Raw genomic sequence first — 20,607 nt, forward strand, 5'->3', positions numbered from 1 at the left:
TTAGCAGTAATTGTTGTGTTATGACTGGGAGAGAGCAATAACCCCATAAAACTGCAATTTTACTCCATGGAGGCATTGAACGGCTATGACTAAAAGGGAATGCTTTTGAAGGCCAGTGGGGGAAGATGCAACACAAAACCACTTCATTTCTAATTTCTCATTCACATTTTTATTTTTTAACCCATTCTGACCGGGCACCCATTTTGGTGTCGGCATCATGTTATGCTTTAGCTATTTAAAAATAGCAGATCTACAAGCTCGTATCGCGCCACCGAGTGGCGCGATATGAGCTTGTAGTGATCAGCCGCAATCAAATCATCGCTATTATTCACACGCACACACAAAGCTGGGCATATATAGGAGGGGATAGCGCCCCTCAAAAACATATAGGAGGGGATAGCGCCCCTCAAAAACATATAGGAGGGGATAGCGCCCCTCAAAAACATATATAGGCCTACTGTATGATGCAAACAGAAATGTTCAACATACACTACACACTGCACTGCACTTCACAGTGTTACCAGTGTTACAGTATCATCCAGCAAGCATTATGATAGAACGTGACCACATTCATAATTCATCATAGCTTCTTCCCCACTAGACAAATGATCCCTGGTTGGGGGGGAAATCCTGCGTGCAGACTAAAAGTGTCCAGGCCACAGCCATTACAACAGTAATCAGCTTACTTTTTTGAAGTGGGGCACAAGGAAGTGACACTTGAAAATGTCACCCTGCATCTATAACGAGAGGAAGCTTTTTTAATCACAGAACAGTACGAGGCTCTAGACGGGGGAAAAGGGGGCCTTTTTACGTCGCCAACTTTAATCACTCTCCAGTCAGTGTACACTGTGGCCCTCGTGTGCTTTGAATGCCAGGAGATAATACGTTTGCAGAAGAGCGGAGATGGCAGTCTAGGTTCCGTATATTGCGTATAATGTATATAACATTCAATGATCCATCATTGACCATGACCGTCTGCCAAGGATCGCACAACGTAGGAGATAAATGGGAAGAGGGAGCAGGAGAGAGATAATGGTTTACCATGACGGAAATGAAAAGAGTAGCAGTCGTAAAGGACCACTTCAGCCATTTTCAACCTATATACCTTCATATAATTCGTCCTAACTATAATGCTCATTATAAGATGGCGGCATGGCACTATTGAATTGCTACTCTTGCTATACTTAACTATTGAATGGCTGTGAACAGTTACATCATCGGTAGGCAGGTCCGGTCATTTCAAACAAGATGTCAACATTTTATTAATGCAAGAGCATATAGCAACAGAAGATACAGCTTTTGTTTTAATGCTTTTTTAACCCATTCTGACCGGGCACCCATTTTGGTGTCGGCATCATGTTATGCTTTAGCTATTGAAAAATAGCAGATCTACAAGCTCATATCGCGCCACTCAGAACCGGAGAATTCATAGAAGAATGTAGTCATGTAGTCTTGTTCTTATTAGGAATGAACATAGAAAAGCACATGGGAGAAATTGGACTAAGAAAGTAGCCTTGCCGAGCCATGAGGCCCATAGGGGCAGGAGCCTATATCTCCTGTTTCTGTAGCGTGAGGCAGCTTGATGTACAAGTACACCCCCTGGACATGACGCTAGTATGTCGCAGGGACTTACCCCCATCAGCGCTGGAAGGGGGGCGCGGAGGGTGCTCCAGCACCCCCTGCTGGTGGAGAGGAGCATTTTTTGTCTATCAGGGTGTGCTGAATTCAGAATGCACAGCGAGTGAGTTGACAGATAGACACAACATGACGAGACAGCAAAAACCTATTGTAGTTTTACTTTCACCTGCACCAGGTTTAAAGAAATCTAACCCAAACTACAAACACAATAAGAGTCACATACTGTTATTATGATTAACTCGGTTAACTAGGTCCTAAATAAGTCATTATTAGGCCAATTATACCCGAAATTTTACCCGATATCCCTCCCACCCTTCAGCTCCCCCTGATATAAATGCCTTCCAACGCCCCTGCTTACCCCCAATCCAACCCTTGATGCTGAGTGTCAAGCAGGGAGGCACTGGGTCCCATTTTTAGAGTCTTTGGTATGACCCGGCCGGGGATCGAACCCCGACCTCCCAGTCTCAGGGCGGACACTCTAACCACAAGGCCACTGAGCTGGACTTAAGAAAGGGGAGGAGCAAAACCGAGTTCATACAGACAGTAGGTGCATGGTGTCCCCCAGACTTTTGACCGAATGCCCGGGTTCCCAGATTGGATCCTCTTGGCTGTGTCTAACTACCTGTTCATTTAAAACCTGACCCTCAATCGTTACCACAGCCATGAAAAATGTTTACAATCAGTGTATATTGGCTACGCTATTTCTGCTAATAGATGACACAATCATTCAAGCACAATGAGAGTTGATAGGATTCAAGCGTCAATAATTGTTCTGCGTACTTAGTAGGAAGTGCTATGGGCATGATATCCGAAGAAAACCACTTTTTATCGACATGACCTTTTTGGTCATAATTGTTGTTATGGAATTGGATAATACTGAAAGGGAAAATCCAACATAAGGATTGTTATGGGCCTTAATGTCAATGTTAACCATCCCCTACCCTATTCCAGCTAAAGTGGATTCATTATAAACAACCACCTATATATACCACCTAGTATACACATATACAATATATACATACACACACACACACACGCACACGCACACGCACACACGGACGCACACGCACACGCACACGCACACGCACACGCACACACACACACACACACACACACACACACACACACACACACTCCAAAATATATACTGTACAGTTAGTAAGTAAACAGAAAAGTACGCTGGCTTATGCCGTCTAATATGGGAACGCAGTTTTTATAATCGTAATATCTTAGATTCTTCTTTTCAGATCAAAACAAGCTTGATTTGCGCCTCATTTCTCTAAACGATATGATCGCTGGTTACAAAATGTATATTTTGGGTGAATTAAAAAAACTTTCACTGGACCTGTTACATTATAGAGAGTATTCACTTCCTGCTTCTCGGTTTTCCGAGTGAAGCGGCTTTCAAAGTAATAGAGAATGAACTACTGGCTGGCGTCCTGGAGTACACAGTCCTGGAGTGTTGGCAGTATATGAGTTAACCATTGGAATGCCAGGACCAATTTTTTTGTTTGGGTAACAAATTGGCATATTTTTAATTCATCGTTTTAACATACAAGAAAGATCTGGTGGATTGAAGAGATGTTCTTTTTTTGTTCATTCATTGGAAATGTATTCTCTCGATTCGCCACCAGATGGCGGGAAAGCATCATCATGCTGATTTTGGCTAAAATAGACGGATCTTCCTAAGTCACTTCCGGTTCAACGATCAACAACAACCTGTAGTATTTTGACCCTAGTCAATAGCTTGGCTGGTCCGGATTGCTAAGCTAATGCTATATTTTTCATAACTAAGTCAAATTAACCTCAAATCAACCCCAAAAGATCGCAAAATATCACATTTTTTACACCGACGCACATAGAGACGGCGCGCGTGCACGATAGCGCACGATCACGCGGATTTCGGCCGTTTTTTGGTAAATTACATCCAACATTAGTGATATTAGCGAAAAAATATTAATTTTTGCTCTTTTGACCCCGCGATAACTGATATTGATTGTCATTCCGTTTTTTCCGTTAACGGGAGGTTTAGATTTTTCGATTAATTCCGTTTTTTCCGTGAATTGTAGGCCAAGGGTTAAAAAGAGAAGAAATACTTAATAAAAAATATATAGAGAATAAATTAACATTGAGGATTTTACTACTGTATGTACATGATCCACCACCACATTCATTCAGACACCGAATTGTACAGAAACGTCCACAGAGTATCTGACATGCGTTGTGCATCTCAGCTCCCATAATCACCTTTCATATTGCGCGCCCCCCTCCTCTCTACCTTGCTTGGACCATCTACTCTCAATCACAAGCACACAACACCTGCATGGCGCACGGTCTGTCCTACCTTCTCTCTCCCAGGTCCCTGGCCTAATTTGAAGTATTTGAACAGTATCAATGAGCGATGGTGGCCCACTGGTGCCACAAATTCAAATAAATGTTCTCTATAAAAGCCCAAAAAACTTCCCTCCAATGAGAAACTCGGAGAACATGCCATTGCTAAGCATTTTAGTTGGGATTACGACATGGCACATCTGAGGGAATTGCCGTGGCTGGGGAAAATCACCCTGCCTATAAAACCCTGCTACTGGATAAAATGTCACAACTCTGCAGAACTCTGTATGTATGGAATGTATACAACCATACATATACGCCCACGCACACACAGACACACACACACACACGCACACACACACACACACACACACACACACACACACACACACACACACACACACACACACACACACACACACGCTCATACATAGTCCATCACCTCCTATAAACGGTGGTTTAGGAGGGCCCCACCTCCCTCCGGAGCGAGCCAGTGTGAACGCGGTGATGGTTGATTAGTAAAACTCACACTCACACACCCAATCAAATCATCACATGTTCCGTGTTACAAAACAAACACACAAAGCTCTGCATAGGAGGGGCTAGCACCCCTCAAAACCAGAGAGAAGTGCTGGGGTGAGCGGTGAGTTCCTTATGTGACCACAGCTCAGTGGGTTATGTTGTAGTTTCCCCAACCACCACGGTGGTCATCTTATCACCTAAAATTGGAGTATGTGTGGGCCTTGACTTGTTATTAGTTTAACCCATTCTGACCTGAGATCAGATTCATACGAGGTTTCCGCCGGACACACACTGGTCTGATGAACCCATTCTGACCTGAGATCAGATTCTAAAAAATGTCAGTCGTTCTTCGATTTTTCAAAAATATCAGACCTACAAGCTCGTATCGCGCCACTCGGTGGCGCGATATGAGCTTGTAGATCTGCTATTTTTAAATAGCTAAAGCATAACATGATGCCAACACCAAAATGGGTGCCCGGTCAGAATGGGTTAATAAATGCAAGTAGAAAGCGTGTCGGCATAATGGGATCCCCTGGCTTACTGTCTGGAAAGTATGTTTCATATCTTAAATTACATGGAAAGGTTCAGACACTCAACATTTCCTAAACGTACTGGCACCCCCCACATTTGGAGATCATTTCAGATAATTTATATTCTTATTAAGGATGAGGAAATACATATACCACATACCACATTAAAATAAAGTGACAAATATTGGTGTCAGTATCCTCATGTGCTTCTCCTTGTTCTCAGAAAGAGGACGTATATACTGTAGAGTAGTAGTCTTTCACTATAGTCCTCAAAATTGAGGTCCGGGGCTAGGCTAGGCTAGGCTAAACTTCCGCTCGCCCGAGCCATTGAGTTATAATTATACCTCCGGCAGTCCTCCGGGTGCTTCAAAACGCCACTGAGCAACTTCCACTGTAATTAATAGCATGAGCATACTGTACCTGTAAAACAGTAAAAGTAACTTCCAACCATTTTCCCCCTCTACTTGAAACCCCACTTAAAGGACAACTTTAGTTTTTTTCAACCAAGGTTCATGTTTTAGGTTGTTATTAGAGAAACTAAAAGATGAGTGTTTCGTTTTAGGGATTTTAGCTGTTTTGTACAGGGGGGCGGGGGCATTCGAGCATGGTGCTAAATATGTATTTTTTTACAAAATATTATGGAGATTTATTTTTTTATTATTTACTATAGCCCTAATAAACCCCAGGAAATTACATCTGGCCACAAATAAATCACAGGATCTACTGAATGTGAAGGAGGCCTACTGGGGGGAAGCCACACTGTGTGTATAGGCTCAATGTCAGTTTGACACATTCAGTAGATCTCGTGATGTTTTGTGGCCAGATGAAATTTCCAGGGGTTTATTAGGACTATAGTAAATCTTTTTTAATTAAAAAAGAAATCGCTATAAAATGTTGTAAAAAATACATATTTAGCCCCATGCTCGAATGCCCCCGCCCCCCTGTCAAAAACAGCTAAAATCCCTAAAACGAAAGAAAGCAGCAAATGAAAAAAAAAATAACACTCATCTTTTAGTTTCTCTAATAACAACCTAAAACATGAACCTTGGTTGAAAAAAACTAAAGTTGTCCTTTAAACATCAATTTCAGAGGTGTACGCATGAGGGGATTTTTTCCTAAAATTACAGTTGATTGTCCATTTCCCATGGCAGGGTTAGGGTTCATCATTACAACAGGTTCTGCATTTATGCTTTAGAGTTAGACCAAGTGCTTCAGGCAGTGCAATATGTCTTGATCTGGGTCTTAGCCCAGGTTCTGGTGAATCATGAGCGGGCCTGAGCATAGCCATATCCATTGTGTGTGTCTTGCCTTTAAGGCAATTCTAAGCAATGTTGGTATTTCTGTCCGCTTTAGAAAAGCCTGCAACTACTTTATTGTCATCCTGTGTACATGTGCTTTTATTTTGAAGAACTCAGTATATAATGAGTCACTTCCTGTGAGCACCATCTTTGATGCAGCAGTGCAGAGAGTAAACACACACTGTTCAGAGCTGTAAGCCTAAGAAAAGAAAACATCTACCAACTTGGAAGCTTTTGAGAGGCAATGCTGTAAGTTGCAGTTGATGTTAGATATGCTAACTTTCTGTACAATTTTGTGGTATTTTGTTATGTTTATTTTGTATTTGGGAACGTTTTTGACAATGTTTACTGTTGTCTGCAGAACCTAGCCTAGCCTAGCCTCAGGTGTATGTCATCCTACTAATCAACACTGATGAGTGTATGTGGTTTAGCTAGTGTGTGTATGATTGTTAATTACCTGGGTTTATTTAGTTGTGAAATTATTGGAATGCTGTCAATTAAGAACAACTCTGAATGTATTGTTTTATTATTTTTAGCAGTTTTCACCGCTTTGTCATGAAGTAAACAGTCAATTCCACCTTCGACTCTGTCTTCATTGGCTGCGGTTTATCTTGATGTTAAGTGGCAGTCCCATACACTGCCATAGAACATTACAGTGTGTTTTATACTGTGCTGGAGCCCAGCCCGTAGCACTCAGTGTGGTGATGATGGCGAACAGCTGGGCCTGGCCGTTGGAGCTGAGCGTGCACAAAGAGATGATCGATCGCTTATAACGGCTAATTCTTATAGACCGGGGTTGGACACTCTGGGCTCTATAAAATGTACGGAGAGGATAATTATTTCATAATGGCATCCTGAAACAGGACTTTTTGATTGTGCCCTGGATTATGAGGAAGGCACTTTGCGATGTCTTGCAGTTGCACGGTGAGAGATGGAGCAGGACTTGTTATTCATAGAGATAATGATCAACTATCCCAATGTATTATCACCTTGGAACAAGCTTTGAAAGCATTTGTATGTCTGCTCGCGATAGATGAATGAACATTGCATTAGCTCGAATTGCCTCTGAGTCCATATAGTGCCTGTAAATCATATTCATAGTTATTCATTGTATATTCACACTGTCTGCATGGGCAGTGTGAAGTATTGCCAAAACAAATTTCAGTGTTCTTTTTTTTTTTTTTTTACCATGTCCATTATCAGAGGGAGGCATATACTGTAGTTCGTAGTCTTTGTTTCCTCTTCTGAATCAAATGTCCTCAGGGGTATTAATGGGGGTCATAAACTCTGATACGGATATTTGAACACGCTGAACTATAACTGGCCCTGCACTGACAAGGACACATGCTTTACCCCTGAGGCCATTTTCGTGGACACAAGTGGAAAATAGGAACTATTGATTCCCGACCATGTGTAATGTAATTGCTTCACTTGTGTTTTGTTAGCACTTAAACTGGGCTTTTCCCTTTTCTTTTCTGTGTGTCCGGCAGAGTTAAACCGAGGGACGTGCGTCCCTAATCGCGCAGTGGGCACAAGCTCAGAAAACAATCTCCAAAGTAGAGAGTAGACAATAGATAGTATATGTACAGGTATGTATGTACATACCTGTACATATACATAACCTTCCAACACATAGAGACAGTTACATTATTAGAGAAAGGAGGTAAAACACAACCTTTGTCTGACCAACATTCTTGTGTCACTGTGTCACTTGTGCTAGTGACGTTTTCATCCCTTTATGATCGATTCAAACTCGATTCATGATTTTCCAAAAATCGATTTTCTTTCTATTGTTTTTTTTTTCTCCTTCTGGTTACAGTTACAGGAGTTTGTGATATGAAATGTAAGCTTACCATAATCACAGTAAAAAAATAAATCACTCGTTAATATTACTTAATTGCATCAAGGCAACTCTTTATAGTGTGAGTGTGTTCCCTGTACCCTAACGTAACAACACAAGTGATTGAGTTCAAAAGTATACCTGTGTAATTCATGATGGGTTTCTGCATAGCCTACCAAACGTAATTACATTTAATTTACAGCAGTTTTTACTTGTATTCTGGTTACTGCATTAGTGAGAAAGAGGGGGGGGGGGGCTATGGCATCACACTGAGTTGGCAGAACTAAATAAATAGACTTTTCAAGGTCCTGACCTACTGAAATGAAGTAATGTTGATGTGTGTAGGACCTGGGACAGTGTTGTCCAGGGCAATACCTGTGGGAAGGGGATTAAGAAGAGGTACTGAGGCACGGCCCAGTGCACTTTAACCCATTCTGAACGGGCACCCATTTTGGTGTTAGCATCATGTTATGCTTTAGCTATTGAAAAATAGCAGATCTACAAGCTCATATCGCGCCACCGAGTGGCGCGATACGAGCTTGTAGGTCTGCTATTTTTGAAAAATCGAAGAACGACTGACATAGAAACATAGCTTTTTCAGAAAACTGTCAGGATGTAGAAGACATTTTTAGAATCTGATCTCAGGTCAGAATGAGTTAAACTAGACTCAGTGTAGGTACACTATATTGTACTCAACACTGGCCAATGTTTTGAACTACTCTAGCTATACTGATCATTTTTACTTCACCTGGAAATGTAATAATATAATGTATGGATGAAAATCCCTTGTTTCATATGTGCAGGTGAACAACATGCACACTATAGTGCCATCAATCACGTCCATGTACTGTTCATGCCTGCATGGGGAAAGTAGTTGCTTTACTGTTTGAGCGGGCATGCATATAGGCTTGTGCTGCATGCTTGCAGTTGAAGAAAGTCCACTACCCATCTCACACACACACACACACACACACGCGCACACACACACACACACACACGCACGCACACACTTGAGGGTGGATGTTCTCTCCGTGAGACGAAGTGATGTCATTAACTGTGAGAGAGCATCCTCTAATGTAATTAAGGGTGAGGAGCGGCAGTCGAGCAGTGAGGTCATTCAACTTCATGTCTGAGCACCGCCGCCCCCCTGTTGAGGAATTGTGCTTTTAACCCATTCTGACCTGAGATCAGATTCATACGAAGGTTTCCACCGGACACACACTGGGTCTGATGAACCCATTCTGACCTGAGATCAGATTCTAAAAAATGTCAGTCGTTCTTCGATTATTGAAAAATAGCAGACCTACAAGCTCGTATCGCGCCACTCGGTGGCGCGATATGAGCTTGTAGATCTGCTATTTTTCAATAGCTAAAGCATAACATGATGCCAACACCAAAATGGGTGCCCGTTCAGAATGGGTTAATTAAAAAGAATCCCAGCCAACGGTCTTGAACACATACACACGCATACACTCCAGGTTTTGTGCTTTCCAGCCAGAACACACAGGCTTGATTAGGTAGTATTAGCCCTTATCACTAGAATGGACAACTTCTCAATTGTGTCTTTTCACGCCTGGCTAATTTCATGAAGAGTGTATTACATTACAGCATTTTCAATTTCAGCCCACAGTGAAGTTAAGGCTGACAGTCTATCTCTGCAGTTCAGCTGAGTGTGTGTGTGCGTGTGTGCGTGCGTGTGTGCGTGTTTGAGTGCATGTTCAAGTAAGACGAGAGGGATAATTTAACTGGCTCTGCTGCAGTGAGTAATAATGAGATATAATTTCATGCTAAATCTAAATAGGAAAGTCAGCTCAGATCGCAGCAAGAACATAAATATACACAGACCAGCAGCGAAGTGCATAAATGGCTACTTATGTTAGACTACAACATTAGCATAATATAAGCTATATAATGCACTGAGCCAGCATCTGGCCCAAAATCTGTTGAATAACAGTGTGATATAGCCAATAATCAGATGTATTTGATGTCTATCTAGTGTTCAGTAGGAGTATGAGTAGGAGGATGAAAAGCAATCTTAACCCATTCTGAACGGGCACCCATTTTGGTGTTGGCATCATGTTATGCTTTATCTATTGAAAAATAGCAGATCTACAAGCTCATATCGCGCCACCGAGTGGCGCGATACGAGCTTGTAGGTCTGCTATTTTTTGAAAAATCGAAGAACGACTTGACATTTTTAGAATCTGATCTCAGGTCAGAATGGGTTCGTCAGACCAGCGTGTGTCCAGTGGAAACCTCGTATGAATCTGATCTCAGGTCAGAATGGGTTAAAGTAGGACTGCCCGACTGACATACTGTAGCTGTTTGGGCAGTGTATCTGCTCTCTCTGTGTGTGTGTGTGTGTTGTGTGGCCTATACAGAATGTTTGTCCGGCTGTCTCTCTTGTGTGTCTCCCTATGGTTTGGTCACTTTTCCCCCAGGAGAGCAGGGCTGGCCAGAGACAAAGCCAATCCTCCCCATCACCCCCTATCATCTGAACCAGGGCTGAATTGGTTAATGTACGTTTTATAATAGAATAATTAATATCTGCAAAGTAACTATAGTAACTAAAGTTTTCAAATAGTTGTAGTGGACTAAAAGTACATCAAAATTGTACTTAACCCATTCTGACCGGGCACCCATTTTGGTGTCAGCATCATGTTATGCTTTAGCTATTTAAAAATAGCAGATCTACAAGCTCATATCGCGCCACAGAGTGGCGCGATACGAGCTTGTAGGTCTGCTATTTTTGAAAAATCGAAGAACGACTGACATTTTTTTAGAATCTGATCTCAGGTCAGAATTTGGTTAATCAGACCAGTGTGTGTCCGGCGGAAACCTCGTGTGAATCTGATCTCAGGTCAGAATGGGTTAAGTACAGTAAATGTACTTGGTTACTTTACACCACAGCCCGCAGGCACTGTGACCCTAATTCACTGCTGTGAAGACAGCAGTGAAGCTCTGCTACCATTGATAATACACACTGTGTTCTCAAAGCTCCGTGCTTAATGGAGCCTCAGTCAGATTCCCCTGAGGGGTGATGAGTACGACAGCTTTGCACCAGTGCACCTATTTCCATCAGTTTAACTAACAGTGGTGGGAAATGTGAATTTGTAGAGCGGGGGCATATAACTTAACCCATTCTGACCTGAGATCAGATTCATACGAGGTTTCCGCTGGACACACACTGGTCTGATGAACCCATTCTGACCTGAGATCAGATTCTAAAAATGTCAGTCGCTCTTCGATTTTTCAAAAATAGCAGACCTACAAGCTCGTATCGCGCCACTCGGTGGCGCGATATGAGCTTGTAGATCTGCTATTTTTAAATAGCTAAAGCATAACATGATGCTGACACCAAAATAGGTGCCCGGTCAGAATGGGTTAAGATTGAAGAAAACATTTTTGAGGGGCGCCCTCCTATGCCGCAGCTTTGAGGGTTTGTGTGAACACAAACATTGGCTGCTAATTGGCTGATCTCCCCATAGCTGTGATTTGACTGGCTGAGCAAAGTATAAGGTGAGGATAAAAGTGAGGGGAGAAAAGTGAAGACGCCAAAAAGTGATTGGAATGTGACGCACTAATGGTGATGTATGATGATAAGAGCGCCCCTCACTTCACACAAGGGTGATTTTTAAATGCTATACGCACTGTACGAAGGTATATGTCTTCCTATACAGAAAACAGACATCTCAGATCTGAATAGCCATTTATCCCATTCTGACCGGGCACCCATTTTGGTGTCGGCATCATGTTATGCTTTAGCTATTTAAAAATAGCAGACCTACAAGCTCATATCGCGCCACCGAGTGGCGCGATACGAGCTTGTAGGTCTGCTATTTTTGAAAAATCGAAGAGCGACTGACATTTTTAGAATCTGATCTCAGGTCAGAATGGGTTCATCAGACCCAGTGTTTGTCCGGCGGAAACCTCGTATGGATCTGATCTCAGGTCAGAATGGGTTATTTCATGTGCAATAATGACACATTTTCCTTCACATCATTGGAAGATTTGGAGGATCTTTGGCAACTGAATATTGATCAATTACGATTATTAATTACGATTATCAATTACGATTGTTACGATGTTGCTTCATCCCCCCACCACTACTTTCTGTCTATATAGATGCCGACGGGGTTTGTCCCAATCATAAATCTACCTCATATAACGGCCACAATGCCACATGGAGAGACATATTTAGCTAACAGTTTAGTGGCGGCAATTAGCGTGGGGTGGTTGGCAATCTGGCAGAGTGCCGACCACCTAACATCTGTGTGTCCCCCCCCCCCTTGCCGCCGGGGCCACCCCACCCCCCTTCACTGAGGCGTGCACAACCGACTCTCGGTCGTTTGTTCAGTCAGCCTTGAGAAGAGGGCGGGTTCGGTCAATAAGGCTCACCTTGGCACCTCTGGAGCTGGAATTAAATGTCGGCGAGAAAGCCGCCCCCGCCAGCAGAGTATATGTGAAACATTAGCATTTTCACCCTGACGCGAGGCTTCTGTGATTTGTCTTTGTGTGTCGCCTATTTTTAAGATTTATTTCTTCAAACCAGTTGGTGATGGATTTTCCATTTGCCGGCATTTGTATTTATTCTTTTTAATCTCTGGGTTCCGTCACGCACCATTTGCTCTGCGCCGTTTTCATCATTGTTCAAGCAATATCAAGGGAAGTCAGTCTTTAGCGCGTGTGTTCCTCCATTCCTACCCTCTCTCTCTCTCTCTCTCTCTCTCTCTCTCTCTCTCTCTCTCTCTATCTCTCTCTCTCTCTCTCTCTCTCTCTGTGGACAAATTGTCGTTTCAACACTCCTGCCAAGTCTAGGGGGGTGTGTGTGTGTGTGTGTGTGTGTGTGTGGGGGGGGACTTGGATATTATCCCATTCTGAACGGGAACCCATTTTTGGTGTCAGCATCATGCTATGCTTTAGCTATTGAAAAATAGCAGATCTACAAGCTCATATCGCGCCACCGAGTGGCGCGATACGAGCTTGTAGGTCTGCTATTTTTGAAAAATCGAAGAACGACTGACATTTTTTAAATCTGATCTCAGGTCAGAATGGGTTAATCGGACCAGTGTGTGTCCAGTGGAAACCTCGTATGAATCTGATCTCAGGTCAGAATGGGATAACAGCACTGGATGAAAGGCGGCAGAAAGAGGGGAAGGCAGGGGAAAATAAAGTTGCTCTTATCGGAACTTGCCAGCAGCGATGCGCACACAAAGCTCCCCGGGAATCCAATTTACTCTTCCCTGTTAGCTTAAGTGATATCAGTGCAATTAGCCGTCACAGGTTGGGGGTGTGAGTGAATCGTGCTATAAGTGATTTCCTCAAATCACATCGGGAGCGCCTATACCTCTGGAAAAACACTCAGCAACTCCCAAGATGGACTCGAGCTTTTGTGCGAGTTGCTAATAAATGTCAGCCGCCTCCTTTGGCTCCTTTGTTTGGGACTCCTCATTCGCACAGTGGTTTTAAATGGATTTTCTCCCTCTCTCTCTATCTCTCTCTCCATGAGGGTGACTTTGAGCTGCGTGCGTAACTCAATTGCCAGTTGTTTTGGCGTGCTCACTATGTGTTCATGAGTGAGCAACAGTGAGTATAGCTAATGTCCTTGGGCTATTTGGAGAGCAATTAGACAGTGAATAAGTTAACAACTATGTGCGAAGAAGAAGAAGAAGAAGAATGACCTTGACAAATACAGTAGTGCAGGTGTACTGTATGTGACAGACAATCAGACGGGGGGGGCAGTGTCTCAGGACTGCTTTGGATGTTTCCTGGTTCGATCCCCGGTCCCCCCTGGGTTAGTAAAGTAAGTAAAAGTATCAATGTTTCAATGTAAAAGTCAGGTATTCAAAATCTTACTTGTGTAAAAGTACAAAGGTATCGAAGTCTGAATATGCTTTGAGTACCAAAAGTAAAAGTGCCACGTTTGTATCAAAGTCTTTTGAAAATAGATGTGATGCGTTTGTGAACTAGATCTGATCGGATTTAAATAGTGCTGAAGTCCATTCATCCATCTATCTTCAAACACTTATCCATAATAGGGGCGAGGGACAACAGCTCCACCAGAGAGCTCCAGACTTCCCTCTCCAGAGCAACTATATAGTTAGTAACTTCCTCCTGGGAGATCCCGAGGCGTTCCAATCCCTTCATCTGCGCCTTGGTCTGCCCCGGGGTCTCCTTCCAATGGGACGTGCCTCGAGGACCTCCCTAGAGATGCTCGAGAGGCATCCTAACCAGATGCCCGAACCACCTAAGCTGGCTCCTTTCCAGGCGAAGAAGCAGCGACTCTACTCTCTCTCTCACGTGACTGAACTTCTCACCCTATCTCTCTAAGGGAGTTGCCAGCCACCCGTCTGAGAAAACTCATTTTGGCTGCTTGTATCCACATTCCGCGACCTTATTCTTTCGGTCATGACCCACATTTCATGACCATACATAGTAGGTGAGGTAGACAGAGAGCTTTGCGTTCTGGCTCAGCTCTCTTTTCGTCACAACAGTGCGGTACAGAGACTGAAATTGGCGATATTCAGACCACTGCCATCTTGCCAGCAATAAGGTGCTAACTATAGGTGCAACTTCCTATAGACAGCCAATTCACCAACTGTACAGAAAGCTTGAATTATCCTCTTTCAATCTGTAAAGTTTTTGTTTCATAAAATTCCACCGTAGACTTCCTGTAAGGGAAATAATTGCAGGTGATTTAAAGCAACCTCCTGCATTATGTGCAAATTCAAAACAGGTGGTACGCAGGACTGTTGAGTGATATCCAACGAGCACTCCCAAACTCTCACACTCTCAAAACTTGCATGGAATTTCTTGACCGGAAGTTGCTCATAACATGCCTATGGTGGATCTTTATGAATGAAAAACTTTACAGATTGAAAGAGGATAATTTAAGCTTTCTGTACAGCTCCAATGTTGATGAATGTTATGCTTTAGCTATTGAAAAATAGCAGATCTACAAGCTCATATCGCGCCACCGAGTGGCGCGATACGAGCTTGTAGGTCTGCTATTTTTGAAAAATCGAAGAACGACTGACATTTTTTTTTAAATCTGATCTCAGGTCAGAATGGGTTCATCAGACCAGTGTGTGTCCGGCGGAAACCTCGTATGAATCTGATCTCAGGTCAGAATGGGTTAATACCGCCCATGCCACTCCTGCCGCTCCACTTCTCCGGCTCATCTCCTTCTCCATCCTCCCCTCACCTGTGAACAAGATCCCAAGATTCATAAACTCCTTCACCTGGAGAAATGTCTCATTTCCTATACTTGAACCATGGCCATATGGAGATGCTGATCCTCATCCCATCCGTCACGATTTTTGCAATTACAATTACATTTTTTCTTTTTTTTAATCATTTTCTCAAATATTGTTCAATACAGACAATATCGGTCACCAGAGCCAAGGACGTGTGTTTTCATTTAAACTTTCACGGTTAAAATAGAGTTTGAAGTTACAATGGGTTTGTATAGGAAGGGGTGGTGTCTGATGAAATACTGAATCAAGCAACTTAAAAACTGGTAAAAAAGACATCGAAAGGGAAAAGTGAAATATCCCTTTAAGGTTATAGGCTTATAGGCATAATTTCACCACATTAGGCATAGTTTCACAAACTCATAATTTCACCAAATTAGGCATAGTTTAAAAAAAATCACACCTGTGTGAACTGAGTGGTGCAACTCCCCTCCCCCCCCCCCCCCCCCCCCCCCCCCCCTCCTCTCTCTCTCTCTCTCTCTCTCTCTCTCTCATTAGCAGGCAACAGTGCTGCACTGTCTCTCTCTCTGTTTCTGGCATAACAGTGCCCCCTACTGGTACTAATAGTCATACTCGTGCTCACAGTCACATAGGTGCATGGGTATGGGTGGCTGGTCTAACGTCACATAGATAGGCGGACACGGACATTGCTGTTCCTTGGAGTGGTTGCACCACTCAAAAATGCATGGTAGAAGGCTTCGAAAGGGACCCAGACTGCTGACCTATAGCAAATTGTGGGTTCGAGTCCTGATCCCGATGGCCTTTGCTGCGTGTCACGGGCATTCGAACACTGCAGTTCGAATGCCGGCTCCTCCTGTCCACATATCGAAGTGTCCTTGGGCAAGACACTGAACCCCACACTGCCTCCAATGAGTCGGTCGCTGTGAGCTCACCACCATTGATGTGTGGGGACACTGGCGTCGACTGTTCGACGTTTCACCTCCCAATGTATGAATGACCATTGTAAAGCGCTTTGAGCACTTGGAAAAGCACTATAAAAATCCAATACATTATTATTATCTCCCTCTCCCCTTTTCCTGTCTACCTATACTATCAATAACAGCATAAAAAGCCCAGCAATAAATCTTCGAATAAAAAGTCGTCTCAACAAGGCACGACTGTCAATCAAAGTGACTACTGGCCAATCACAGTGCATCTTTTCCGGGACTTGGCACATAACACTGCCATAGATTGTAATAATGCATAATAGTAAAGTGTCATGGCGATCCACAAAGTTTATGTTGAGAAATGTTTCGCCCAAGTGTACATCATTTGCCAAGCGGTGGTGCTATAGATGAAAGGCCATGGGCTCAGCAAAATCAGAAGGGTCCATCCATCTTTGCAAGAGCTTGAAGTCGCATAGCAAATCCCATGGCAATCCAGGCAGTAGACAATCCTTTGAGCCCGGCTGCTAGCCCATTCTGACCGGGCACCCATTTTGGTGTCAGCATCATGTTATGCTTTAGCCATTTAAAAATAGCAGATCTACAAGCTCATATCGCGCCACCGAGTGGCGCGATACGAGCTTGTAGGTCTGCTATTTTTGAAAAATCGAAGAGCGACTGACATTTTTAGAATCTGATCTCAGGTCAGAATGGGTTCATCAGACCCAGTGTTTGTCCGGCGGAAACCTCGTATGAATCTGATCTCAGGTCAGAATGGGCTAGTGGGGATAAAAAGACCCGCATGCATGCATGCACACCATTTCTCTTCCATCATAAATAGTGACATCCGTCTCCCTCCCTCTCTCTCTCTCCCTCTCCCTCTCTCTCTCTCCCGTCTTTCTCATCTTGCAGGGGAGATCTGCGCCTTCAACATCCACGGGCTGGAGGCGCCGTTCGAGGCGGTGGTCCTGAACGGCACGTCTGGCGAGGGCCAACTGAGGGCCCGGGGCCTGGTGGACTGTGAGCTGCAGAAGGAGTACACCTTCATCATACAGGCACACGACTGTGGCTCCGGACCCGGGGGCACGGCAGAGCGCAAAAAGTCCCACAAGTGAGTGACCATGAGGGGGTGAGACAGGGTGCAGGGCTCTGGTTTGATACAGCCTCGGACGGAAACCCAGACGTTTTTATTTCCACGGAAGGGAAAAAAAAGTCTGGGTCCGAGTCCACTTCAATTTGGCATAGAGTACAGCGCAAACGTCGATCACTCTCTGCTGATTTCTGATCGTCTGCACCTTTGTTAACCCATTCTGACCTGAGATCAGATTCATACGAGGTTTCCACTGTGGACACACACTGGTCTGATGAACCCATTCTGACCTGAGATCAGATTCTAAAAATGTCAGTCGTTCTTCGATTTTTACAAAAATAGCAGACCTACAAGCTCGTATCGCGCCACTCGGTGGCGCGATATGAGCTTGTAGATCTGCTATTTTTCAATAGCTAAAGCACGACATGATGCCAACACCAAAATGGGTGCCCGTTCAGAATGGGTTAAATTGACGCACACACGCACACACACACACACACACACACACACACACACACACACACACACACACACACACTCCTCTCTCTCTCTCTGTCGCTCTAATTAATTAGTGTCATGTCCAGCAGCTGCGCACAGGCGGATCCTGCCGGGAGCTGCCTATGCCATAGAAAGCATAGGTGAGTTCCAGGCTATAGGTTTGATATGATGTACATGCTTTATGTGTTCATTACTTGAGACTGAGCATGGGTGATCCTATAGCTGTAAGCAGGGGTGATATACTAGAGTCTGCTCACAGATCACAGGCCAACACTTTTGGGGCCCTTGAGGCCTTTTTGGGGGGCTCTTAATATGTTGGACTATAGCCTTTATAGATGTTATTATAGCACCTTCACACCAGAAATGTATAGCCTACATTAGCCTATGTAGTATATTAATGTTGATAATGGTGGAGAATATGCCATGCAGGTTGTATAAAAAAGAGTGAGGTTCAGGCAGTGTCCTTTTCTTTCTCGTTTTGAGTTTATTTGAAGAACACCACTGAGCTTGCCACAATCATGACCAAACAGGACCCAATGTTCCGCGAGGCTCCTATATACTTGGGTCTCTTCACACATGTACCAAATCCTGTGCATGTGTGTGTGTGTGTGTGTGTGTGTGTGTGTGTGTGTGTGTGTGTGTGTGTGTGTGTGTGTGTGTGTGAAGTGAAGTGAAGGGGGAGGGGCCGCATCGCGACTTGTTTCTGTTCATAGAGAGAGAGAGAGCCCACAGATGTGTTTGAACTAAGAAAATGTAAAAATAAGGAATTTTCCCACATTCCAGTTTTCTGACATATTCCCCAATTTCCACTGAGATTATGGGGTGAATGAATGTGGCCAGACCCATCTTCTCTTTCTGTCATAGTGACATTGTCCTACATCAGATCATGTCCAAATCAGGTTCTCCAATCTCCAGTAGCCTCTTCAGTTTTTTGAAGATTTTTTGAGTGGTGCCCTTACGGAGCTATGTGTGTGGCTGGCTGGGTCTGAGCACTATAGTGTGTGGCTTGCTGGCGGGCTGGGTCTGAGCACTATGTGTGTGGCTTGCTGGCTGGCTGGGTCTGAGCACTATGTGTGTGGCTGGCTGGCTGGCTGGCTGGGTCTGAGTACTATGTGTGTGGCTTGCTGGCTGGCTGGCTGGGTCTGAGTACTATGTGTGTGGCTTGCTGGCTGGCTGGCTGGGTCTGAGCACTATGTGTGTGGCTTGCTGGCTGGCTGGGTCTGAGCACTATGTGTGTGGCTGGCTGGCTGGGTCTGAGTACTATGTGTGTGGCTTGCTGGCTGGCTGGCTGGGTCTGAGGAGCATAGATAGATAGATATCTTTTTCATTTCTACTTTAAAGGTATATTCAGTGATTTCACTTAATTCAAATATCACTTATTTTTTTGTTTTGTAGTGATAATCCTCCCTACTATAGAGTGTGCTGGCCATATAAGGAGTTCCTCCCTGTCCCCAGTTAACCCCTGGGGGTCAAAAAACCTTAGGTTTCGTTTTTGACTCTCTATCCTGATTGGACGAAAGGCTGGGTCCCACAGCCAAAAACGAAACCTAAGGTTTTTTGAGTGAAATCACTGAATATACCTTTAAGTATGAGGAGGCTGTCAGTGCAGGGAGAGCAGCTGGCATGGAGGTGAAGACATCAGTGTTAAGGTTAAATATCAACGTTAAAATGGGCCAAATTGACATTAAAAAAAGCATTTTTTTTTTACATTTTTTACATTTACACATTAAGACACTAGAGTCTCACTCTTGACATTTTCTGAAATATGGCAGCCCTGATGACATATCATACCATTGTGTTTGTGGATGTAAATACAGGTGTTTCTCTATATATTTATGACTTGATGAGAACAGAAACATCTTAAGACATAGTCAAAGCTTTGTACTTGTACTCTCCATGAAGGGGGAAGGGTGGATCTCTGCATCCTGCCTACCCAATTTGCTTCTTCCCAGATGGTTCAGTTGGAGGCAGTCATCTAATGCCTATATGTCTGGGCGCCAATACACTACACCTACAAGTCTAAACCTGATTTCTCTATTGAAGACTCATTGTAAATGTGTCCAGCCTTCAATTTGTATACAGGACAAGTTATTATTAGGGCTGTCAAATGATTAAAAAATTTAATCAGATTAATCACAGCTTCAAAATTAATTTAATCATGATTAATCACCATTCGAACTATGTCCAAAATATGCCATGTTTTCCTGTTTATTGTTGTGGAAATGGAAATATAAATGACAGAAAGCGGATATACATTCGTTTTTGAATGTTTTTTGTTTTCTAATGCATTTAGTATAGACATGATGTGATGTGAGTATTTGTAGGCCTAGCCTACACTTTGAGTTAAATCAACACTGGCTTTTGGCCATATAGACTGCGGTCCCCCAGGACGAAGTCACAAATGTTGCTCTGGAGAGGGAAGTCTGGAACACTCTGGTGGAGCTGTTGCCCCCGCGACCCGACTAGGGATAAGCGGTTGAAGATGGTTGGATGGATGAATGGAGACTGGGGTCCCAGTCCAGAGATGAAAATCATAATAAAATGGCCTAGGCTACTTTCTATCAATTTAATTTGGGGGTCCTTGAAATTAAAATAGCTGAGAAGCAATGGGTTAAACTGTAGACTATAGTTAATTGAAATTCACAAAATACAATAATGGCACATAAGCATTTTTGGAAACAGGGCTTGGTTTAGAAAAGCCTATATTTTGCGCAAAAGTAATT

At 43.6% G+C, this 20,607-nt stretch overlaps 1 protein-coding gene across 1 annotated transcript in view; it reads left to right on the forward strand.

Annotated features, from left to right (window-relative positions):
* Positions 1-20,607, forward strand: part of LOC310864673 (calsyntenin-2-like) — a gene marked incomplete at both ends in the record, with an annotated part of 273,876 nt that overhangs the window by 147,106 nt on the left and 106,163 nt on the right. The window contains 1 exon segment of the mRNA XM_083773375.1: positions 17,209-17,407. Coding sequence (XP_083629501.1) covers positions 17,209-17,407 — 199 coding nt within the window.

Source organism: Protomyctophum parallelum (genome assembly GCF_964188405.1).
Source record: "Protomyctophum parallelum genome assembly, chromosome: 9".
In the NCBI taxonomy this organism is placed as follows: domain Eukaryota; kingdom Metazoa; phylum Chordata; class Actinopteri; order Myctophiformes; family Myctophidae; genus Protomyctophum; species Protomyctophum parallelum.